The sequence below is a fragment of the Chiloscyllium plagiosum genome, chromosome 12 (assembly GCF_004010195.1).
Source record: "Chiloscyllium plagiosum isolate BGI_BamShark_2017 chromosome 12, ASM401019v2, whole genome shotgun sequence".
Classification (NCBI taxonomy): Eukaryota; Metazoa; Chordata; class Chondrichthyes; order Orectolobiformes; family Hemiscylliidae; genus Chiloscyllium; species Chiloscyllium plagiosum.
Window position 1 is genome coordinate 14,562,621 of NC_057721.1, and position 26,049 is coordinate 14,588,669.

Here is a 26,049-nt window from a genome sequence, read left to right on the forward strand (position 1 = left end):
AAAGATAAAATACTGTAGAAATTTCAAATAAAACAGAGAGTGCTGGAGAAAGTCAGAAGACTTGGCTATAATTATTGCATCATTAAATATATTCAAGGCTGAAATAGACTTTTTTTTAATCTGTAAGGGAATCATCGGTTGGGGAAATGGTAGAAAAGTGAAGTTTAGGACTATCGGGTGTGATCAGACTTGAAGGATCAAATGACCCACTTCTGTTCCTATGTCTGATGGTCATCTGGAAACCTTCCAACCTAAACATTAAATTTACTGCTTTGTCTCCTCCCCTAGCTGTAAGATGCATTGTTTAAAGTCAATTAGCTGATAGTTTCATTATTTAAATGATATAGTTTTGTTTTTCTGGGTATCCAGTATAATTGACGAGCTCTTTTAGAAAATGTGAACAGCCTCCTTATGTCCTGTCTGATTTAATAATAAATCATACCATGAGCTTCAGACAGTTCTCAATATCTCAAACTTCAGCAAATGGTTTCTTACATTCTTAATAGTTACAAAGAGTCTATTTTCAGTACCTGTTCGGTCCCATGGAGGTGATAAGCTAGTAACTGTCGAGCTGTTAACTGTAGGAGAAATACATGACTTCAGATCAAACAATTAACAGCCAAACCTTGCTGTAGTTTTCATCTGTAACTTGTCTTTAGGTTAGGACACGGCCTAATTATTTTGATAAAATAAGGTCCTTAAGGACCATGTTGTAGAATGTTGAATTTTTCCTGAGTTTAATTGATACAATTATTCTCTTCAATAATGCAAAATGTGTCTGTGTTAATCGGAAGCAACATCTATTCCCAATAGAAGTGATAGACAGTTTATGTGATTATGGTTGTACCGTAACTGTAGATCCAGAGGAGTCTGTAACCACTGGAGGGCAGCCTTAAAGCCAAGTATTTTAAGTACTACAAAGGTGATGAAGATAAATTATTTTTACTTGAAAAGTTGTCATGACCTAGATTGCAAAATGTCATGTATTTCAATACATATAGCTGTCATTTTCAAAATAAAAATCTCTCAAATACCTATTTGCATTACCTGTCATAAGTGAAATGGTTGCATTGGTAAAGGAATTCCCTGTAAAAAAAAGATTACAAGTAGATAGGAAGGATGTAGGAGATTTTCTTTTGTACTGACTGAGGTGTATCAAGATGTGCTTTCTAATAGCACTTGATAAATATTTCTTCTGCTATTATAGATGTTTTCTGAATATGCCATGCCAGTTGCACGCTGTTTTATGAGGTAATTTTATGTGACAAATACTCTCTTTGTACAGAACTTTTACATGCAACTTAAAGGCAATGCTAATGGCAGATAAATAGAAGGCAGAATCTGTAGAATTGATGCCCCAGTCATACATGTGGCGTTCAATATAAGGATTTCATACCCAACATTCAACAGTTTCAAATTTTCTACTTATCTGTAACATTAGTTTTTAAATTGTCCACAGATTAGGGTACATATGAATTTAGCTGAAAATGTGTTGCTGGAAAAGCGCAGCAGGTCAGGCAGCATCCAGGGAACAGGAGAATCGACGTTTCGGGCATAAGCCCTTCTTCAGGTCATTCCTGAAGAAGGGCTTATGCCTGAAATGTCGATTCTCCTGTTCCCTGGATGCTGCCTGACCTGCTGCGCTTTTCCAGCAACACATTTTCAGCTCTGATCTCCAGCATCTGCAGACCTCACTTTCTCCTCCTACATATGAATTTATATTTACAGAAACAAGCTCCTTATGTATCCTATTACTCTATTTCAACAAGTTATCGAATGTTCTGAACAGTTACAAAGAGCCCACTTTCTGTACCTGTTGTGTTTTGTGGAGATAATGTCCCAGTAAGTGTCGTGCTGTTCTCTGTAAAACAAATATGTGATTTCAGTGAGAACAATCAACAGCCGAACCCTGCCTGCAATATCAACCTGTAAGTTATCCTCAGGTTAGTGCATGGCTAAAATTATTTTAATAAAGCAAGTTACTTAAGGACCATTGTGTGGAATGTTCAATTTTTCTCGAGTTTAATTGATTCAAATATTACCTTCAAAAATGCATGTTCGAAAGTTCACCTATGCTGATTTGAAGCAACATCTATTCTCAGTTCAAATTTACAGACAATTTAGGTGATTATTGTTGTGTTCAATAGACAATAGGTGCAGGAGTAGGCAAATCTGCCCTTCGAGCCTGCACCACCATTCATTATGATCATGGCTGATCATCCTCAATCAGTATCCTGTTCCTGCCTTATCTCATAATCCTTGATTCCACTATCCTTAAGAGCTCTATCCAACTCTTTCTTGAAAGTATCCAGAGACTTAGCCTCCACAGCCTTCTGGGGCAGAGCATTCCACACACCCACCACTCTCTGGGTGAAGAAGTTTCTCCTCAACTCTGTTCTAAGTGACCTACCCCTTATTTTTAAACTGTGTCCCCTGGTTCGGGACTCACCCATCAGTGGAAACATGCTTCCTGCCTCCAGAGTGTCCAATCCTTTAATAATCTTATACGTCTCAATCAGATCCCCTCACAGCCTTCTATACAAGCCCAGTCGCTCCAATCTTTCAGCGTAAGATAATCCCGCCATTCCAGGAATTGGCCTCGTGAACCTGCGCTGCACTCCCTCAATTGCCAGAATGTCTTTCCTCAAATTTGGAGACCAAAACTGCGCACAATATTCCAGGTGAGGACTCACCAGGGCCCTGTACAGCTGCAGAAGGACCTCTTTGCTTCTATACTCAATTCCTCTTATTATGAAGGCCAGCATGCTATTAACTTTCTTCACTGCCTGCTGTACCTGCATGCTTGCTTTCATTGACTGGTGTGCAAGAACACCTAGATCTTGTTGTACTGTCCCTTTACCTAACTTGACTCCATTTAGGTAGTAATCTGCCTTCCTGTTCTTGCCACCAAAGTGGATAACCACACATTTATCCACATTAAACTGCATCTGCCATGCATCCGTCCACTCACCTAGCCTGTCCAGGTCACCCTGTATTCTCCTAACATCCTCCCCATATTTCACCCTGCCACCCAGCTTTGTGTCATCAGCAAATTTGCTAATATTACTTTTAATATCTTCATCTATATCATTAATGTACATTGTAAAAAGCTGAAGTCCCAGCACTACCCCTGTGGCACACCACTGGTCACCACCTGCCATTCCGAAAGGGAGCCGTTTATCACTACTCTTTGTTTCCTGTCAGCCAACCAATTTTTAAGCCATGTCAGTATTTTGCCCCTAATACCATGTGCCCTAATTTTGCTCACTAACCTCCTATGTGGGACTTTATCAAAGGCTTTCTGAAAGTCCAGGTATACTACATCCACTGGATCTCCCTTGTCCATCTTCAGAGTTACATCATCAAAAAATTCCAGAAGATTAGTCAAGCATGATTTACCCTTCATAAATCCATGCTGATTCCGACCTATCCAGTTACTGCTACCCAGATTTGTCGTAATTTCATCCTTTATAATTGACTCCAGCATTTTTCCCACCACTGAGGTCAGACTAACTGGTCTATAATTCTCTGTTTTCTCTCTCCCTCTTTTCTTAAAAAGTGGGACAACATTAGCCACCCTCCAATCCACAGGAACTGATCCTGAATCTATAGAACATTGGAAAATGATCACCAATGCATCCATGATTTCTCGAGCCACCTCCTTCAGTACCCTGGGATGCAGACCATCAGGCCCCGGGGATTTATCAACCTAACAGTCTCTCCAACACCAATTCCTGGCAAATATAAATTCCCTTAAGTTCAGGTCCTTCAGCCACTGTTACATTGCTTGTGTCTTCCCCAGTGAACACAGATCTAAAGTACCAACTCAACTCTTCTGCCATTTCTTTGTTCCCTGTAATAAATTCACCTGTTTCTGTCTTCAAGGGCCCAATTTTAGTCTTAACCATTTTTTTTCTTTTCACATACCTAAAAAAGCCTTTACTATCCTCCTTTATATTTTTGGCCAGTTTACCTTCGTACCTTATTTTTTCTTTGCATATTTAGTTTTAGTTATCCTTTTTAGTTCTTTTATCCTTTTTAGTTATCCTCTGTTGTTCTTTAAAAGCTTATACCCAGAAATACCTGCCATTGTTGTTCCACTGTCATCCCTGCTAGGCTATTGCGCCATTGAATTTTGGCCAGCTCCTCCCTCATAGCTCCATAGTTCCCCTTATTCAACTGAAATATTGTCACTTCCAATTCTACCCTCTCCCTTTCAAACTGCAGATTAAAGCTTATTGTATTTTGGTCACTACCTCCTAATGGCTCCTTTACTTCGGGGTCCCTGATCAAATCCGATTTGTTGCACAACACCTGGTAGGCTCCAGCACAAGCTGTTCTAAGAATCCATCTTGGAGGCACTCCACAAACTCCCTTTCTTGGGGTCCAGTACCATCCTGATTCTCCCAGTCTACCTGCATATTGAAATCCCCCATAACAACAGGCCAATTTCAACTTACACATTACATCCAATCTACTGTTTGGGGGCCTGTGATAACTCTCATTAGGGTCTTTTTACCCTTAGTATTTCTCAGCTCTGTCCATACTGACTCTACATCCCCTGATCCTAGGTTCCCCCCGCAAAAGGACTGAATATCATTTCTTATCAACAGGGCCACCCCACCCCCTCTGCCAGTCAGCCTGTCCTTACGATAGCACGTATAGCCTTGAATATTCATTTCCCAGGCCCTGTCCACTTGAAGCCACGTCTCAGTTATCCCCACAACATCGTAACTGCCAATTTCCAAATGAGCCTCAAAGATCATCCACCTTATTTCTAATGCTTCATGCATTCATATATAATATTTTTAATTTGTTATTCCCCTCACCCTTCCTATCCATCCCTATTTCACTTGACCTTATGGCATGATCCTTTTTTGAGTTTTCTGCTCCATTGATTCCGTTGTCTTTCTTGACTTCCCTTGTTCTAACTTTCCCTTTAACTTCCTTCTTAAACTTCCAGTTTGTAACCCCTCCTCCCCGCTGTTTAGTTTAAACGCAGCTGTGTTGCAGTGGCAAACCTACCTGCCAGAATGCTGGTCCCCCACCTATTAAGGTGCAACCCGTCCCCCAAATATAATTTATCCTTATCGCTAAACATATCCCAGTGATCCAAGAATTCAAATCTTTGCTTCCTGCACCAGTTCCCCAGCCACACATTCAAGTCTGATTTTCTCCCTGTTCCTGTCCTCTCCAGCCCGAGGAACTGGAAGCAAACCGGAGATAACCACTTTGGATGTCCTGCTTTTCAGCCTTCTTCCGAGTTCTCCGAAGTCCCGCTGTACAATGTCCCTCCTCTTCTTCCCGACGTCATTTGTGCCGACTTGCACCACCATGTCTGGCTCTTCACCTTCGTCCTTGAGGATTTCCTGCAGTCTGCCTGCGATGTCCTTAATCCTGGCACCAGGAAGGCAACACACCATCCTCAAATCCCGCCTGTTGCCCACAGAAACCCCTTTCAGTCCCTCTCACTATGGAGTCCCCTATTACCATGGCTCTGTGTGATATCTGACTCCTTGGCTCTGCCTTCACGCCAATTTCTGATTGGCAGACCTGACCGCCTTTCGGACTGGCAGTGACGTCTGTCTCTACGGTTTCCAAGAGATTCAACCTGTTCCTGACAGGTACTTCCCCCGGGGTCTCTTGCACTTGTCTCATCTCTGCCTTCCTCATCGTCTTCTCCCTTCTACTCTCTTCTGGTATGCTCGGTATAATAACCTCGCTGAAGGTCCTGTCCAGAAAGATCTCGTTCTCTCAGATGAGCCTGAGGTCATGGAACACGATTTAGATTGATAGACATGAGAAAATACACAAGTTCCACAGATTGTCCAGATGAAATCTTCAATGTTTGGCCCGACTGCATAATCGTTTGATTTGCAGGGAACACTTTTTGCGATATTACCACATCATCTGTGACAGATAACTGTAATTGGTGTTCAAGAGATTTAAAATTTGAAAATGACAACTGGACCAGTTTGAAAATGATAACTTGATGTCCAGTTGTCATTTTCAAATTTTAAATCTCCTTAACACCAATTTACAGTTATCTGTCGCAGATGATGTGGTAATATTGCAGAAAGCATTTCCTGCAAATAAGACGATTATAAACAGTTAGACTGAATATGGAAGATTTCATCTGGACAATCTATGGAACTCATCTGGTGCAGTGGCATTTTATCAAAGTGACATGAAGGCAGAAATCACGTAGAATATACAATCTGTTCCAATTTGGTTCTGAGAACCGTCCACTTTCACTGATGTTGCATAACTAACATCTGTTGGTAACAGCCTGGGCTCATAATTTATACCACCAACAATGTTGTAGAATTTAGTTACTGTGTTACACCATGTTTCACTGTAAGAGTTTGATTGGTCTAAGAAATTGTAGACAATATGTTCTGTCATTACACTTCTACTCTGTAAGAAATATCAACACACAGCATAACACTTCCGCATGACATGGAACCAAGATTGGCTTCACTGGACTTTTATTCTAGTAGGTTTTGAAAATTGTGTTTATGCATTATGATGTTGTTTGGGGACTATATGTGTCTAATGAAAGAGCTGGAAACCATGCTGCTTTAATCTAAAGAAAAGAAGTTATTTGCTGTTGACATTATTTACAACTTAAACTGTTGCATTGAGTTAATCAAAACATTTCCCTCTCAGGTTCCACCTACACGTGATCTGACATTACTTGACATAGAGTCATAGAGTCATACAGATGTACAGCATGGAAACAGATCCTTTGGTTCAACCCATCCATGCCGACCAGATATCCAAACCCAATCTAGTCCCACCTACCAGCACCCGGCCCATATCCCTCCAAACCCTTCCTATTCATATACCCATCCAAATGCCTCTTAAATGTTGCAATTGTATCAGCCTCCACCATTTCCTCTGGCAGCTCATTCCATACACGCACCACCCTCTGCGTGAAAAAGTTGCCCCTTAGGTCTCTTTTATATCTTTCCTCTCTCACACTAAACCTATGCCCTCTAGTTCTGGACTCCCTGACCCCAGGGAAAAGACTTTGTCTATTTATCCTATCCATGCCCCTCATAATTTTGTAAACATCTATAAGGTCACCCCTCAGCCTCCAATGCTCCAGGTAAAACAGTCCCAGTCTGTTCAGCCTCTCCCTGTAGCTCAGATCCTCCAACCCTGGCAACATTCTTGTAAATCTTTTCTGAACCCTTTCAAGTTTCACAACATCTTTCCAATATGAAGGAGACCAGAATGGCACACAATATTCCAACAGTGGCCTAACCAATGTCCTGTACAGCTGCAACATGACCTCCAAACTCCTGTACTCAATACTCTGACCAATAAAGGAAAGCATACCAAATGCCTTCTTCACTATCCTATCCACCTGCGACTCCACTTTCAAGGAGCTATGAACCTGCACTTCAAGGTCTCTTTCATTGACTAATAATGAGTATAATAGCTATTATGATCTTTGATTACATATCCTTAAGTCAATTGTTTTCCCAAACAACTATTCACATTTTAACCTAACTCTATTTTTGCCCTTCACAGTCTCTTAAAGTCATTGAGAAAAACAACTTAGAAACAGACACCTCGGTTCAACCAATCTGCATTGACCATGTCCCCAAAATAAAACTGTCCCATCTCCTTGCACCTTGTCCATATGCCTTCAACCCTTTCCTATTGATGAATATATCCAAATATCTTTTAAATGTTCTAACTGTACCTGCATCTACCACTTACTCTGGCATTTCATTCCAGACACGAACCACTCTTAATGTAAAAAAGTTGCCACTCAACTCATTTTAAAATCTGTCTCCCTCACCTTAAAAATATCTCCCTGAGTTTGGAACATGACATGGTCTTTGAAAGAAAAGACGCTCCTCCTCATTTGTTAAATTTAAGATTGGAGTTCCTGCAATGTGCCAGAGGATCTGCATATCAAAAGTCTTCTGGGGGGTTAACGACTTCTCCTAAGAAGGATAGGTCTCACTACTTATAAACATTGATCTCTTAGACATTTGCAGATTGCAAAGGTTCAGGTTTCACATACGTGCCCCATGGACAGTAGTCTCCTCCTGCTTTCGCAAAACATTCTCAAGTGGCCCGTCTTATGGCACGCATGGCACTCAGCATTCACACTGTGGCAAATGTCATGCCTGTAATGCTACTTTTTCACCTCAGCTTGAGCATGGAGTTAAGGCAATGGCTGCACCATTTACTCACTCCTTCTGATTTATTGCCAACATTGGACCATGTGAAATTTGCTGGTCTGGTGAATTATTCTGTTTGATTTGCAAAGTTCAATCTGCCTGCTATTGTCACAGCTTTGGCCAATGAATGATTCACTGCAGATGGCAAGTATTGTGAAACTGTTTGATCCTGCAAACCAACATGGACAATGGTCCCCTATGAGCTTATCACTTCATTTCCCCTAGTTACAGTTAGCTCTGGGCTGGTACAGCTCGTTTATAAAGCAATCAATATTATTTTTATTAATAAAGATAAAATACTGTAGATAATGATAATCTGAAATAAAACAGTGTCAGAGAAAATCAGCAGATCTGGGCCATTAAATATATTCAAGGCTGAAGTGGCCTTTTTTAAATCTGTAATGGAGTCAAATGTTGAGGAAATGGCAGAAAAGTGGAGTTGAGGATTATCGGATGGGTTGTGATCAGACTTGAAGAACCAAATGATCTACTTCTGTTCCTCTGTCTGATGGTCTTCTAGAACCTACCAACTATACACTCAATTTACTGCTCAGTCTCCTCCAATGGCTGCAAGATGCATCGTTTAAAATCAGCTAGCTGATTGTTTCATGACTTAGAAGATACAGCTTTTGTTTTTCTGGGAGTCCAGTATAATTGAAGAGTTCTTTGAAAAAAACCTGTGCAGGGGACTAAAAGTCTGCTTTTCTCCTGTCTGATTTGATAATAAATCACACCTTGAGCTTCTGGCTCAAATTTGATCAAAAGGCTTCTTACATTCTTAGTTACAAACAGCCCATTTTCAGTGCCTGTTCTATCCTGAGAAGTTGATGAGCCAGTAACTGTTGAGCTGTTAACTGTAAGAGAAATACATTACTTCAGATCAAACAATTAACAGCCGAACCCTGCCTGCAGCATTCATCTGTAATTGTCCTCTGGTGAGGTCATGGCCAAATTAGAGTCATAGAGGTGTACAGCACCGAAACAGACCCTTCAGTCCAGCCTGTCCATGCTGACCAGATATCCTAAATTAATCTAAATTATTTTAATAAAAGAGTGTTCAATGTTTCTTGAGATTAATTGATACAACTACTCCCTTTAACGAAGCATTTAACAAATTTTGTCTGTGCTGATTGGAAACATTCCCAGTACAGGTGATAGACAGTTTCTGTGATTGTAGTTGTAATTATATATCTAGAGGGCATTGTAACCACTGGAGGGCAGCCTTGAAGTCAAGTATTTTAAGTAGTAGAAAGATGTGAAAGATAAATTAATTTTATTCAGAAAGTTGTCATAACCTAGGTTGCAAAGAGAACCAATTTCATGCATTTCAATTAACATACAGCTGTCACTTTCAAAATCAAAATTCCTTAAACACCTATTTGCATTACCTGTCATGGGTGAAATGGCTGCATTGGTAAAGTAATTCCCTGTAAAAAGATTACAAGTGGTTAGATGGGATGTAGGAAATTTTCATTAATACTGACTGTCATGTGGCAAGTCATGCTTTAGAAAGAGCTCATTTTCTGTACCTGTTGTGTTTGGTGGAGATGATGTCCCAGTAAGTGTTGTGGTATTCTCTGTAAGAGAAGTGTAAGATTTCAGTTCATACAATCAACAGCCAAAACCTGCCTGCAGCATTCATGTGTATATTGTCCTCAAGTTAGGATACAACTAAAATAATTTTAATATACAAGTTACTGAAGGACCACTGTGTGGAATGTTCAATTTTTCTTGAGTTTAATTGATAGAATTAATTCCTTCAACAATGCATTTTACAAAGTGTGTCGGTGCTGATTTGAAGCAACATCTATCCCTATTTAGGTGATTATGGTGGTATTTATGGGTCTGGAGGAAACTGTAGCTATTGGAAAGCAATTTGCATTGATCAGAAGGAGAAAATATGCATTCAACAATGTGGAAAATGTTATCCATTCATGTCCGGTTGTCATTTTCAAATTTTAAATGTCCTGAACAACAGTTTACAATTATGTGTCATACATGATGTGGTAGTATTACAAAATGTCTTCCCTGCAAATAAGAAGATAATAAGCAGTTAGGCCAAACATGGGAGATTTCACCTTGACAATCTGTGGAATTCATCTGGTGCAGTGGCCTTTTGTCGAATCGACATGAAGGCAGAAACCAGGTGGAATGTATAACCAGTTCCAATTTGATTTTGAAAACCATCTGCCTTTACTGATTTTACAAAAATAACATCTGTTGGTAACAGCCTGGGCCCAGAATTTATGCCACTATCCATCTATTAGAATTTAGTTATTAAGTTACACCAAGCTTTTATTGTAAGGATTTGGTTGTTTTAAGAAATTATAGACAACATGTTTTGCTACTGTATAAGAAATGTCAATACACAACATGACACTTTCACAACTCATGGAACCAAGATTGGCTTCACTGGAGCTTTATCCCAGTAGCTTTGGTGGTTTTGAAAACAATGCTTATGCATTACGATGTTGTTTAGGGAATATATGTTTCCAATGAAAGAGCTGGAAACTATGCTGCTTTAATCTAAAGAAAACCATTTATTGGCTGTTTACATTATTTACAAGTTAAACTGTTGCATTGAATTTATCAGAACATTTCCCTCTCAGGTTCCACAGACACATGATCTGACATTACTTGACATCATTAATGATGCAGACTAACAATGAGCATAAGAGCTATTACAATCTTTTCTATTAACATACTCTTAAATCCTTCATTACACCAAATAACTAATTTCCCTTTAACTTGACCCTAGCTGACCCGATTTCTACCCCACAGAGTCTCTTGTGCCCTGAAACTGAATGGAAGTCTGTTGGAGAAATTTAAGCTCCAGCCATGATATGACACCTCTCTTCCTTTGTCAAATGTAAAATCTGAGTTCCTGCTGTGAATCAGAGTGTCCCATACATGTGTCATTTTCTGTACCTGTTGTGTTTGGTGGAGATGATGTCCCAGTAAGTGTTGTGGTATTCTCTGTAAGAGAAGTGTGAGACTTCAGTTCATATAATCAACAGCCGAAACCTGCCTGCAGCATTCATGTGTATATTGTCCTCAAGTTAGGGTACAACTAAAATAATTTTAATATACAAGTTACTGAAGGACCCTTCTGTTTGTTTTTTTTTGGAAAGGGGAGGGGGTTAACCTTTTCTCCCTTTAGTTTCATTGACCTCTCAGATACTTGCAGATTGGGATGGTCAGATTATAGGGGAAAATGGTATTTCAGTGAAGCTGTTTTTCCACCTCAACTTAAACATAGAGAAATGGCGATGGCAACACCAGCTTCTCACTGCTTCAGCTCTATTGCCAATTCTACAAATTGGACCATGAGAAACTTGCTGGTCTGGTGAATTGCTCTGTTTGACTTGCAAACTTCAATCTGCCTGCTATCGTCACAGCATTGGCCAATGAATTATCCACTGGAGATGGCAACTATTGTGAAAATGTTTGATCCTGCAAACCCACTTGGACATGATCTCTAAAGGGCTTATCACTTCATTTCCCCTATCTATGGTTATCTATGAGCTGGTGCAGATAATTTATAAAGCAATTAATATTCTCTTTATTTGTAATACAAAATACAGCAGATAATGGAAATCAGAAATAAAAACAGACAGTGCTGGAGAAAGTCAGCAGACCTGGCTGTAAAGATTGGGTCATTAAATATATTTAAGACTGAAATAGACAGATTTTTATTTAATCAGTAAGGGAATCAAGGGTTGGGGAAATGGTAGGGAATTGGAATTGAGGACTATTACGTGGGTCACGATCAGACTTGAAGGACCAAACGACCCACTTCTGTTCCAATGTCTGGTGGTCATCTAGACATCTATCAACTATACACACAGTTTACTGTTTAGTTTCCTCCACAGGCTGTAGGGTGCATCATTAGCTGAATGTTTTGTTATTGAAAAGATTTTTTTTTGGCTTGTCTGGGTTTTGGGTATAACTGAACATTCCTACAAAAAACCTGTACAAGCTCAAAGGACTGAACAGCCTCCTCCTGTCCTGTTGGAGTCGATAATAAACCACACCTTCAACTTCCGGCAGTTCTGAACAGCTCAAATTTCAACAAAAGGGTTTTTAATCCTTATTAATTACAAAGAGCCCATTTTCAGTACCTGTTCTGTCCCATGGAGGTGATGAGCCAGTAACTGTCGAGCTGTTAACTGTAAGGCAAATTCATGACTTCAGATCAAACAATGTTTTGACAGCTGAACCCTGCCAGCAGCATTTATCTGTAAATAGTTCTTAGGTTAGGCCATGGCCAAATAAGTTTAGTAAAATAAGCTTGTTAAGGACCATGTTGGAGAATGTACACTTTTTCTCGCTTTCATTGATACAACTACTCTCTTCAACAAAGCACTTAATAAGGTTTGTCTGTGCTGATTTAAATCAACATCTATTCCCAAGACAAGTGATACACAGTTTATGTGATTCTGGTTGTAATTGTAGATCTGGAGGGTACTACGTCCACTGGAGGGCAGCCCTAAGGACAAGTATTTGAAATACCAGAGGTATGAGGAAGTTAAATTATTTTTACTTCATGCATTTCAATCAATGTATCACTGTCATCTTCAAAATAAAAATCTCTCAACTACCTATTTGTCTTACCTGTCACAGGTGAAATGGTTGCATTGGTGAAGGAATCGCCTGTAAAAGGATTACAAGTTGTTAGGCAGGATGTAGATTTTCATTCATATGGACTGTGATGTGGCAAGATATGCTTTTTAAAAACACTTGATTAATATTTCATCTGCTATTATTGCTGTTTCGGAATATGCCACATCAATTGCATGCTGTTTTACAAGACAATTTTATGTGACAAATACTCCCTCTCTGTCCAGAACTTTGCATGCAGCTTAAAGGAGGTGCTAATGGCAAATGGATAGAGGGCAGAATCTGTAGAATTGGTGCACCAATGGTACATGTGGTGTTCAAAAAACACAAGTACATGGTTTCAGATCCAACATTCAACACCTTCACATTTTCTACAGGTTTGTAACATTAGGTTTTAAACTGTCCACAGATTAGGGCACATATAAATTTATTTCTACAGAAACAAGCTCTTTATATGTTATATTACTCCACATCCACAACAGTTATATAATGTTCTGAACAGTTACAAAGAGCCCATTTTCTGTACCTGTAGTGTTTAGTGGAGATGATGTCCCATTAAGCGTCATTCTGTTCTCTGTAAGAGAAGGACATGACTTCAGTTCAGACAATCAAGAGCCAAACCCTGCCCTGATCATTCATCTCTAAATCATCCTCATGTTAGGATACAGTTAAAGTTATTTTAATGATACAAGGTACTTAAGGACCATTTTGTAGAATGTTCAATTTTTCTTCAGTTTATTAGATACAACTATTCCCTTTAACAAAACATTTAACAAAGTTTATGTGTGCTGATTTGAAGCAACATCTATTCCTATTACAAATGTATAGACATTTTCGGTGATTGTGGTTGCACTCATGGTCTAGAGGCAACTGGAGCAACTGAAAAGCAATTTACATTGATTGGAAGGAGAAAATATACATTCAACAATTTTATCCACTGATGTCCATTTGCCATTTTCAAAATTTAAATCTTCTGAACAACAATTTACAGTTATCTGTCACAGGTGATGTGGTAATTTTGCAAAATTGTTACTTGCAATTAAAAAGATGATAAGCAGATAGACTAAATATGGAAGATTTCATCTTGACAATCTGTGGTACTCATCTGGTGCAGTGGCCTTTTATTGAATCAACATGAAGGCAGAAATAAGGTAAAATATACGATCTGTTCCAATTTTGTTCTAAAAACTGTTCACCTTTACTGATGTTGCAAAACTAGCATCTGTTTGTTAACAGTCTGGGCCCATAATTTGTGCCCACTATCAAGAAATCATAGACAATACATTCTGCCATTAGATTTCTACTGTATACAAGTGTCAATACAAAACAGGACATTTTCCCAATTCAGGGAACAAAATTGGTTTCACTGGGCCTTTATTCCAGGAGTCTTAGTGGTTTTGAAAATAGTGCTTTTGCATTGTGATGATGTTTGGGGAATACATGTTACCAATGAAAAATCTGGAAACTATGCCGCTTTAATCTAAAGAAAACCATTTATTGGCTCTTGACGTTATTTACAGTTAAACTGTTGCATTGAATTAATCAGAACATTTCCCTCTTAGTTTCCACCTATGTGTGGTCTGTCATGACTTGACATCATTGACAAGACTGACTAACAACGTGCATTATAGCTATTATAATAGTTTATTGTATATTTTTGAATCTTTCTTCTTACTGAAAAAACACTTCACCTTTTCACCCATACCTGTTTAAATCCCTCAGATTCTCTTGCACCTTGAATTTGAATAGGAGTCTGTTAAAGAAGTTTATGGTCTTCGAAAGAAAGATCACTCCTCCTCCTTTGACAAATGTAAAATTTAAGTTCCTACCCTGAACCAGAGCATCTGCGTACCAGAAATCTTCTGGGAGGTTTAACGATTTCTCTGAAGAAAGATACATCTTATTCTTTAATTCATTGACCTCTCAGACCCTTGCAGATTGGGATGGCCAGGTTTCACATACATGCCCCATGGATGGTAGTTGGAGTTAATGGCATGCCTGTGATGCTTCTTTTCCAACTCAACTTAAGCAGAGAGAAATAGAGATGGCTTCACCATCTTCTCACTCCTTCTGATTTATTGCCAACAGCCTTTAATTCTACAAATTGGACCATGTGAAATTTGTGGGTCTGGTGAATTGCTGTGTTTGGCTTGCAAAGTTCAATCTGCCTTCTATCGTCACAGCTTTGACCAATGAATGATCCGCTGCAGATGGCAAGTATTGGGAATATGTTGATCCTGCAACCTCACTTGGACATGGTCTCTTAAGTTCCTTGCTTATTCTCCCCGACGTATGGTTATCTATGAGCTGGTACAGGTCGCTCATAAAGCAGTCAATATTTTCTTTGTTTGATGAAGGCGTTTCATATGCTTTCCTTTATTGGTCAGAGTATTGTGTACAGGAGTTGGGAGGTCATGTTGCGGCTGTACAGAACATTGGTTAGGCGACTTTTGGAATATTTTGTACAATTCTGGTCTCCTTCCTACCGGAAGGATGTTGTGAAACTTGAAAGGGTTCAGAAAAGATTTGCTAGGATGTTACGAGGGTTAGAGAATTTGAGAATTTGAGCCCTAGGAGAGGTTGAATAGGCTGTGGCTGTTTTCCCTGAAGCATCGGAGGCTGAGGGTTGACCTTATAGTGGTTTATAAATCATGAGGGGCATAGATAGGATAAATAGACAAAGTCTCTTCCCTGGGGTGGGGGAGCCCAAAACTAGAGGGCATAGGCTTAGGGTGAGAGGGGAAAGATATAAAAGAAACCCAAGGGGCAACTTTTTCACACCCAGGGTGGTACATATATGGAATGAGCTGCCAGAGGAAGTGGTAGAGGCTAGTACAATTGCAACATTTAAAATGCATCTGGATGGGTATATGAATAGGAAGGGTTTGGAAGAGTATGGGCCGGGTGCTGGCGTGGGGATGAGATTGGGTTGGGATATCTGGTTGGCATGGACAAGTTGGACTGAAGGGTCTGTTTCCGTGCTGTACATCTCTATGACTCTAATAAGAAAAAATACAGCAGATAATGAAACTCTGAAATAAAAACAGACAGTACTGGAGAAAGTCAACAGACCTGGCTGCATGGGTCGAGTCATTAAATATATTCAAAGCTGAAATAGACTTTTTTTTAATTTGTAAGGGAATCTAGGGTTGGGGAAATCGTAGGAAATTGGAGTTGAGGACTATCAGGTGGGTCATGATCAGACTTGAAGGACCAAACGACCCACTTCAGTTCCAATATTTGATGGTCGTCAAGACATCTACCAACTATACACTCAGCTTGCTGCTTAGTCTGTTCCACTAGCTGTAAAATACATCAATAGTTGTTCATTTCATTACTGAAAAGATATATATTTTTTGCTTGTCTGGGTTTCAAGTATAACTGAACACTTTTTCAAAAAACCTGTACAAGCTCAAAGGACTGAACAGCTTCCTTCTGTCCTACTGGAGTCGATAATAAATCACACCTTCAACTTCCAGCAGTTCTGAACAGCTCAAATTTCAATAAAAGGTTTCTTAGTCCTTATTCGGTACAAAGAGCGCGTTTACAGTACCTGTTCTGTCCCATGGAGGTCTTGAGCCAGCAACTGTTGAGCTTTTAACTGTAAGGAAATACAAGATGTCAGATCAAACAGTTTTTTGACAGCTGAATCCTGCCTGCAGCATTTATCTGTAAATTGTCCAAAGGTTAGGACATGGCCAAATAATATTAATAAAATAAACTCGTAAAGGACCATGTTGCAGAATGTTCACTTTTTCTTGGTTTAATTGAAACAACTACTCCCTTCAACAAAGCACTTAACAAAGTTTGTCTGTGCTGATTTAAAGCAACGTCTATTCCCAATACAATTGAATTACAGTTTATGTGATTCTGGTTGTAATTGTAGATCTAGAGGGCACTATGTCCACTAGAGGGTAGCCCTAAAGACATGTATTTGAACTACCAGAGGGGTGAGGAAGATGAATTACTTTTACTTCATGTATTTCAATCAATGTACTTCTGCCATCTTCAAAGTAAGGATCTCTCAACTACCTATTTGTCTTACCTGTCACAGGTGAAATGGTTGCATTGGTGAAGGAATTGCCTGTAAAAGGATTACAAGTTGTTAGGCAGGATGTAGATTTTCATTCATATGGATTGTGATGTGGCAAGATATGCTTTTTAAAAACACTTGATTAATATTTCATCTGCTTCATTGATGTTTTTGGAGTATGCATCATCAAATGCATGCTGTTTTACACTATAATTTTATGTGACAAATACTCTCTCTGTCCAGAACTTTGCATGCAGTTTAAAGGAGATGCTAATAGCAAATGGATAGAGGGCAGAATCTGTAGAATTGGTGCACCAATGGTACATGTGGTGTTCAAGAAACACAAGTACATGGTTTCAGATCCAACATTCAACACCTTCACATTTTCTACAGGTTTGTAACATTAGGTTTTAAACTGTCCAAAGATTGTGGCACATATACATTTATTTCTACAGAAACAAGCTTTTTATAAGTTTCTTACTCCACATCCACAACAGTTATATAATGTTCTGAACAGTTACAAAGAGCCCATTTTCTGTACCTGTAGTGTTTACACCTTCACATTTTCTACAGGTTTGTAACATTAGGTTTTAAACTGTCCACAGATTGTGGCACATATACATTTATTTCTACAGAAACAAGCTTTTTATATGTTATATTACTCCACATCCACAACAGTTATATAATGTTCTGAACAGTTACAAAGAGCCCATTTTCTGTACCTGTAGTGTTTAGTGGAGATGATGTCCCATTAAGTGTCATTCTGTTCTCTGTAAGAGAAGGACATGACTTCAGTTCAGACAATCAACAGCCAAACCCTGCCCTGATCATTCATCTCTAAATCATCCTCATGTTAGGATACAGTTAAAGTTATTTTAATGATACAAGGTACTTAAGGACCATTTTGTAGAATGTTCAATTTTTCTTCAGTTTATTAGATACAACTATTCCCTTTAACAAAACATTTAACAAAGTTTATGTGTGCTGATTTGAAACAACCTCTATTCCTATTACAAATGTATAGACATTTTCGGTGATTGTGGTTGCACTCATGGGTCTAGAGGCAACTAGAGCCACTGAAAAGCAATTTACATTGATAGGAAGGAGAAAATATACATTCAACAATTTTATCCATTGATGTACATTTGTCATTTTCAACTTTTAAATCTTCCGAACAACGATTTACAGTTATCTGTCACAGGTGATGTGGTAATTTTGCAAAATTGTTACCTGCAAATAAAAAGATGATGAGCAGATAGACTAAATATGGAAATTTTCATCTTGACAATCTGTGGTACTCATCTGGTGCAGTGGCCTTTTATCGAATCAACATGGAGGTAGAAATCAGGTAAAATATGCAGTCTGTTCCAATTTGGTTCTAAAAACTGTCCACCTTTACTGATGTTGCAAAACTAACATCTGTTTGTAACAGCCTGGGCCCATAATTTGTGTCCACCATCAAGAAATTATAGACAATGCATTCTGCCATTGGATTTCTACTATATTAGATTAGATTACTTTACAGTGTGGAAACAGGCCCTTCGGCCCAACAAGTCCACACCGACCCGCCGAAGCGCAACCCACCCATACCCCTACATTTACCCCTTACCTAACACTACGGACAATTTAGCATGGCCAATTCACCTGACCTGCACATCTTTGGACTGTGGGACCCGGGTCTCCGGCGCTGTGAGGCAGCAGTGCTAACCACTGTGCCACCGTGCCGCCCACAAAGTTGTCAATAAAAAAAAGGACATTTTCCCAATTCAGGGAACCAAATTGGTTTCACTAGGCCTTTATTTCAGTAGTCTACATTAGAGTGGTACCAGAAAAGCACAGCCGGTCAGGCAACATCCGAGGAGCAGGTGGTTTTGAAAATTGTGCTTATGCACTATGATGATGTTTGGCTATTACATGTTTCCAATGAAAAATCTAGAAGCTACACTGCTTTAATCTAAAGAAGCACATTTATTAGCTCTTGACATTATTTATAGTTAACCTGTTGCTTTGAATTAATCAGATTGCATCCCTCTCAGTTTCCACCTATGTGTGATCTGTCATGACTTGACATCACTGATGAGACAGACTAACAATGTACATAATAGCTATTATAATCTTTTATTACACATTCTTGAGTCTTTCACCTTACTGAAAAAACAATTCATATTTTCACCCAAACCTGTATAGATCCCTCCGATTCTGTTGTGCCTTGAATTTGAATGGAAGTCTGTTGCAGAAGTTTATACTCCAGCCAGGATATGGTCATTGAAAGAAAAGTCACTCCTCCTCCTTTGACAAATGTAAAATGTAATTTTACATTCATGCTGGAGTAAATGGCATGCCTGTGATGCTTCTTTTCCAACTCAGCTTAAACACAGAGAAATGAAAATGGCTGCACCATCTTCTCACTGATGGTGATGTATTGCCAACAGCCTTTAATTCTACAAATTGGACCATGTGAAATTTGCTGGTCTGGTGAATTGCTGTGTTTGGCTTGCAAAGTTCAATCTGCCTTCTATCGTCACAGCTTTGGCCAATGAATGATCCACTGCAGACTGCGAGTCTCGCGAATATGCTTGATCCTGCAACCTAACTTGGACATGGTCTCTTAAGTTCCTTGCTTATTTTCCCCTGTTTATGGTTATCTATGAGCTGATACAGGTCATTTATAGTGCAATCAATCTTTTCTTTATTTGAAGAAGGCGTTTGGTATGCTTTCCTTTATTGTTCAGAGTATTGAGTACAGGAATTGGGAGGTCATGTTGCGGCTGTACAGGAGTTTGGCTAGGCGACTTTTGGAATAATGTGTGCAATTCTGGTCTCCTTCCTAGTGGAAAGATGTTGTGAAACTTGAAAGGGTTCAGAAAAGATTTGCTAGGATATTGCCAGGTTTGGAGGATTTGAGCTATAGAGAGAAATTGAATAGGCTGGGGCTGTTTTCCCTGGAGTGTCGGAGGCTGATGGGTGATCTTATAGAGGTTTTTAAAATCATGAGGGGCATGGATAGGCTAAATAGACAAAGTGGCAAAAGTGAGGATTGCAGATGCTGGAGATCAGAATCTAGATTAGAATAGTGCTGGAAAAGCACAGCAGCTCAGGCAACATCCGAGGAGCGGGAAAATCGACGTGTTAGGCAAAAGCCCTTCTACCCTGGGGTGGAGGAATCCAGAACAAGAGGGCATCGGTTTAGGGTGAGAGGGGAAAGATATAAAAGAGACCTAAGGGGCAATTCCTTCACGTAGAGAGTGGCACATGTATGGAATGAGCTGCCACAGGAAGTGGTAGAGGCTAGTACAATTGCAACATTTAAAAGGCATCTGGATGGGTCTATGAATAGGAAGGGTTTGGAGGGATATGCGCCGGGTTCTAGCATGTGGGATTAGATTGGGTTGGGATATCTGGTCGGCATGGATGAGTTGGACCAAGGGTCTGTTTCCGTGCTGTACATCTCTGTGACTCTATGACTTTAACAAGAAAAAATACAGCAGATAATGGAACTCTGAAATAAAAACAGACAGTGCTGGAGAAAGTCAACAGACCTGGCTGCAAGGGTTGGGTCATTAAATACATTTAAGACTGGAATAGACTTTTTTAATCCGTAAGGGAATCAAGGACTGGGGAAATCGTAGGAAATTGGAGTTGAGGACTATCAGGTGGGTCATGATCAGACTTGAAGGACCAAACGACCCACTTCTGTTCCAATATTTGATGGCCGTCTAGTCATCTACCAACTATACACTTAGTTTACTGCTTAGTTTGCTCAACTGCCTGTAAGATGCATCAATAGTTGTTCATTTCATTACTGAAAAGATTTTTTTTTGCTTGTCTGGGTTTCAAGTATAACTGAACACTTTTTCAAAAAACCTGTACAAGCTCAAAGGACTGAACAGCCTCCTTCTGTCCTACTGGAGTCGATAATAAATCACACCTTCAACTTCCACCAGTTCTGAACAGCTCAATTTCAATAAAAGGTTTCTTAGTCCTTATTCGGTACAAAGAGCCCATTTACAGTACCTGTTCTGTCCCATGGAGGTGATGAACCAGCAACTGTTGAGCTGTTAACTGTAAGGAAATACAAGATGTCAGATCAAACAGTTTTTTGACAGCTGAATCCTGCCTGCAGCATTTATCTGTAAATTGTCAAAAGGTTAGGACATGGCCAAATAATATTAATAAAATAAACTCGTAAAGGACCATGTTGCAGAATGTTCACTTTTTCTAGGTTTAATTGAAACAACTACTCCCTTCAACAAAGCACTTAACAAAGTTTGTCTGTGCTGATTTAAAGCAACATCTATTCCCAATACAATTGAATTACAGTTTATGTGATTCTGGTTGTAATTGTAGATCTAGAGGGCACTATATCCACTAGAGGGTAGCCCTAAAGATATGTATTTGAACTACCAGAGGGGTGAGGAAGATGAATTACTTTTACTTCATGTATTTCAATCAATGTACTTCTGTCATCTTCAAAGTAAGGATCTCTCAACTCCCTATTTGTCTTACCTGTCTCAGGTGAAATGGTTGCATTGGTGAAGGAATTGCCTGTAAAAGGATTATAAGTTGTTAGGCAGGATGTAGATTTTCATTCATATGGACTGTGATGTGGCAAGATATGCTTTTTAAAAACACTTGATTAATATTTCTTCTGCTCTATTGATGTTTTTGGAGTATGCATCATCAATTGCATGCGGTTTTACATGACAATTTTATGTGACAAATACTCCCTCTCTGTCCAGAACTTTGCATGCAGCTTAAAGGAGATGCTAATGGCAAATGGATAGAGGGCAGAATCTGTAGAATTGGTGCACCAATGGTCCATGTGGTGTTCAAGAAACACAAGTACATGGTTTCAGATCCAACATTCAACACCTTCACATTTTCTACAGGTTTGTAACATTAGGTTTTAAACTGTCCACAGATTAGGGCACATATACATTTATTTATACAGAAACAAGCTCTTGATATGTTATATTACTCCACATCCACAACAGTTATATAATGTTCTGAACAGTTACAAAGAGCCCATTTTCTGTACCTGTAGTGTTTGGTGGAGATGATGTCCCATTAACTGTCATTCTGTTCTCTGTAAGAGATGGACATGACTTCAGTTCAGACAATCAACAGCCAATCCCTGCCCTCAACATTGATCTCTAAATCATCCTCATGTTAGGACACAGCTAAAGTTATTTCAACGATACAAGGTACTTCAGGACCATTTTGTAGAATGTTCAATTTTTCTTCAGTTTAATAGATACAACTATTCCCTTTTACAATACATTTAACAAAATTTATGTGTGTTGATTTGAAGCAACATCTATTCCCATTATAAATGTATAGACATTTTCGGTGATTGTGGTTGCACTCATGGGTCTAGAGGCAACTGCAGCCGCTGAAAAGCAATTTACATTGATAGGAAGGAGAAAATATACATTCAACAATTTTATCCACTGATGTCCATTTGTCATTTTCAACTTTTAAATCTTCCGAACAACAATTTACAGTTATCTGTCACAGGTGATGTGGCAATTTTGCAAAATTGTTACCTGCAAATAAAAAGATGATATGAGCAGATAGTCAAAATATGGAAGATTTCATCTTGACAATCTGTGGAACTCATCTGGTGCAGTGGCCTTTTATTGAATCAACATGAAGGCAGAAATCAGGTAAAATATACAATCTGTTATAAAAACTGTCCACCTTTACTGATGTTGCAAAACTAACATCTGTTTGTTAACAGTCTGGGCCCATAATTTGTGCCCACCATCAAGAAATTATAGACAACACATTCTACTATTAAATGTCTACTGTATAAAAGTGTTAATTTAAAAAAAGGACATTTTCCCAATTCAGGGAACCAAATTGGTTTCGCTAGGTCTTTGTTCCAGTAGTCTCAGTGGTTTGAAAATAGTGCTTATGCATTGTGATGATGTTTGGGGAATACATGTTTCCAATGACAAAGCTGGAAACTATGCCGCTTTAATCTAAAGAAAACCATTTATTGGCTCTTGACGTTATTTACAGTTAAACTGTTGCATTGAATTAATCAGAACATTTCCCTCTTAGTTTCCACCTATGTGTGGTCTGTCATGACTTGACATCATTGACAAGACTGACTAACAATGTGCATTATAGCTATTATATATTGCATATTTTTGAATCTTTCTTCTTCAGTAGTCTACATTAGAGTGGTGCCAGAAAAGCACAGCCGGTCAGGCAGCATCCGAGGAGCAGGTGGTTTTGAAAATTGTGCTTATGCACTATGATGATGTTTGGCTATCACATGTTACCAATGAAAAATCTGGAAGCTATACTGCTTTAATCTAAAGAAGCACATTTATTAGCTCTTGACATTATTTATAGTTAACCTGTTGCTTTGAATTAATCAGATCGCATCCCTCTCAGTTTTCACCTATGTGTGATCTGTCATGACTTGACATCACTGATGAGACAGACTAACAATGTACATAATAGCTATTATAATCTTTTATTACACATTCTTGAGTCTTTCACCTTACTGAAAAAACAATTCATATTTTCACCCAAACCTGTATAGATCCCTCCGATTCTGTTGTGCCTTGAATTTGAATGGAAATCTGTTGCAGAAGTTTATACTCCAGCCAGGACATGGTCATTGAAAGAAAAGTCACTCCTCCTCCTTTGTCCAATGTAAAATTTGAGTTCCTACCCTGAACCAGAGTATCCGTGCACCAGATATCTTCTGGGAGGTTTAATGATTTCTCTGAAGAAAGATACACCTTATTCTTTAGTATCATTGACCTCTCAGACACTTGCGGATTGGGATGGTCAGGTTTCGCATACATGCCCCATGGATGGTCGCTGTAGCAAATCATCCTTAAGTGGCCCCTCTTGTGGCACACATTCATACTGGAGTAAATGGCATACCTGTGATGCTTCTTTTCCAACTCAGCTTAAACACAGAGAAATGGAGATGGCTGCACCATCTTCTTACTGCTTGTGATGTATTGCCAACAGCCTTTAATTCTACAAATTGGATCATGTGAAATTTGTTGGCCTGGTGAATTGCTCTGTTTGGCTTGCAAAGTTCAATCTGCTTTCTATCATCACACCTTTGCCCAATGAATGATCCAGTGCAGACGGCAAGTATTGTGAAAATGTTTGATCCTGCAACCTCACTTGGACATGGTCCCTTAAGTTAGTTGCTTATTTTCTCCAGTTTATGGTTATCTGTGAGCTGGCACAGGTCGTTTATAAAGCAATCAATATTTACTTTTTTAATAAGAAAAAATACAGCAGACAATGGAAATCTGAAGTAAAAACAGACAGTACTGGAGAAAGCCAACAGACTTGGCTGCAAGTATTGGGTGATTAAATATATTCAAGGCTGAAATAGACTTTTCTTTTAATCTGTAAGGGAATCAAGGGTTGGGGAAATGGTAGGAAATTGGAGTTGAGGACTATCAGGAATTTCATGATTAGACTTTTTGGACCAAACGACCCACTTCTGTTCCAATGTCTGATGGTCGTCTAGACATCTCCCAACTATACACTCAGTTTACTGCTTAGTTTTGTCCACTGGCTGTAAGATGCATCATGAGCTGATTGTTTTGTTATTGAAAAGATTTTTTTTTTTGCTTGTCTGGGTTTCGAGTATAACTGAACACTCTTTCAAAAAACCTGTACAAGCTCAAAGGACTGAACAGCCTCCTTCTGTCTTGTCGGAGTCGATAATAAACCACACCTTGAACTTCCAGCAGTTCTGAACAGCTCAAATTTCAACAAAAATTTGCATGGTCCTAATTAGTTACAAAGTACCTGTTTTCAGTACCTGTTCTGCCCCATGGAGGTGGGGCCAGTAACTGTCGAGCTGTTAACGCTAAGGAAATGCATGACTTCAGATCAAACAATGTTTTGACAGCTGAACCCTGGTTGCAGCATTCATGTGTAAATTGCCCTCAGGTTAGAACATGGTCAAATAATTTTAATAAAATAAAGTCCTTAAGGACTATGTTGTAGAATGTTCACTTTTTCTTGAGTTTAATTGATACCGCTACTCCCTTCAACAATGCATTTAGCAAGGTTTATCTGATCAGATGCAACATGTATTCCCAATGCAAGCTCATGTGACTATGATTGTAATTGTAGATACTGTAACCTCTGGAGGGCAACCTTAAAACAAATATTGTAAAGGGATGATGAAGATAAATTCTTTTTATTCAGAAAATTATCATAGCCTGCATTGCAAAGTAAATCAGGAGAAATTGAGATCAGCAGATGTTGGAGATCAGAGTCGAGAGTGTGGTGCTTGAAAAGCACAGCAGGTCAGGCAGCATCCGAGGAACAGGAGAATCGATGTTTCAGGCATAAGCCCCTCAACAGGAATTAGGGCTGATCCTGGTGAAGGGCTTATGCCTGAAACATCGATTCTCCTGTTCCTCAGATGCTGCCTGACCTGCTGTGCTTTTCAAGCAACACACTCTTGACTCTGCAAATGCAAATTTAATGCATTTCAATCAACATATGGCTGTCATTTTCAAAATAAAAATCCCTTAACTATCTATTTTCATTACATGTCATTGGTGAAATGGCTGCTTTGGTGAAGGAATTCCCTGTCGAGAGATTAGAAGTGTTTAAATAGAATGTAGGAGATTTTCATTTATACTGACTGTTGTGTGGCAAGACATGCTTTGTAAATGAACTTGATTAATTTTCTTGTGCTTTCACTGATGTTTTCTGAGTATACCACATTAAATGCATGCTGTTTACATTATACTTTTATGTGACAAATAAAAGTCTTTCTTTGTCCAGAACTCTATGTGCAGCTTAAAGGAAATGTGAATGGCAAATGAACACAAGGCAGAATCTGTGGAATTGATGCACCAGTAGTAGAACATAGAACATAGAACAGTACAGCACAGAACAGGCCCTTCAGCCCACGATGTTGTGCCGACCACTGATCCTCATGTATCCACCCTCAAATTTCTGTGACCATATGCATGTCCAATAGTCTCTTAAATGTCCCCAATGACCTTACTTCCACAACTGCTGCTGGCAACGCTTTCCATGCTTTCACAACTCTCTGTGTAAAGAACCCGCCTCTGACATCCTCTCTATACTTTCCTCCAACCAGCTTAAAACTATGACCCCTCGTGTTAGTCATTTCTACCCTGGGAAATAGTCTCTGGCTATCGTCTCTATCTATGCCTCTCATTA

General features: G+C 39.1%; 1 protein-coding gene across 44 annotated transcripts in view; it reads right to left on the bottom strand.

Annotated features, from left to right (window-relative positions):
• LOC122554996 (adhesion G-protein coupled receptor G2-like) overlaps positions 1–26,049 on the bottom strand; it is a 226,179-nt gene that overhangs the window by 89,603 nt on the left and 110,527 nt on the right. For 32 of the 44 annotated variants that reach the window (XM_043700548.1, XM_043700549.1, XM_043700544.1 and 29 more), the window contains 15 exons: positions 21,893–21,940; positions 21,361–21,399; positions 20,869–20,916; positions 17,577–17,624; positions 16,867–16,905; positions 16,375–16,422; positions 13,348–13,395; positions 12,816–12,854; positions 12,323–12,370; positions 11,130–11,177; positions 9,731–9,778; positions 9,590–9,628; positions 1,814–1,861; positions 1,048–1,086; positions 531–578 (listed from right to left, as the gene is read on the bottom strand). In XM_043700548.1, coding sequence (XP_043556483.1) covers positions 531–578; positions 1,048–1,086; positions 1,814–1,861; positions 9,590–9,628; positions 9,731–9,778; positions 11,130–11,177; positions 12,323–12,370; positions 12,816–12,854; positions 13,348–13,395; positions 16,375–16,422; positions 16,867–16,905; positions 17,577–17,624; positions 20,869–20,916; positions 21,361–21,399; positions 21,893–21,940 — 675 coding nt within the window. The remainder of the gene's footprint in view (positions 1–530; positions 579–1,047; positions 1,087–1,813; positions 1,862–9,589; positions 9,629–9,730; positions 9,779–11,129; positions 11,178–12,322; positions 12,371–12,815; positions 12,855–13,347; positions 13,396–16,374; positions 16,423–16,866; positions 16,906–17,576; positions 17,625–20,868; positions 20,917–21,360; positions 21,400–21,892; positions 21,941–26,049) is intronic. The other 12 variants (XM_043700540.1, XM_043700533.1, XM_043700515.1 and 9 more) reach the window with 11 other exon arrangements.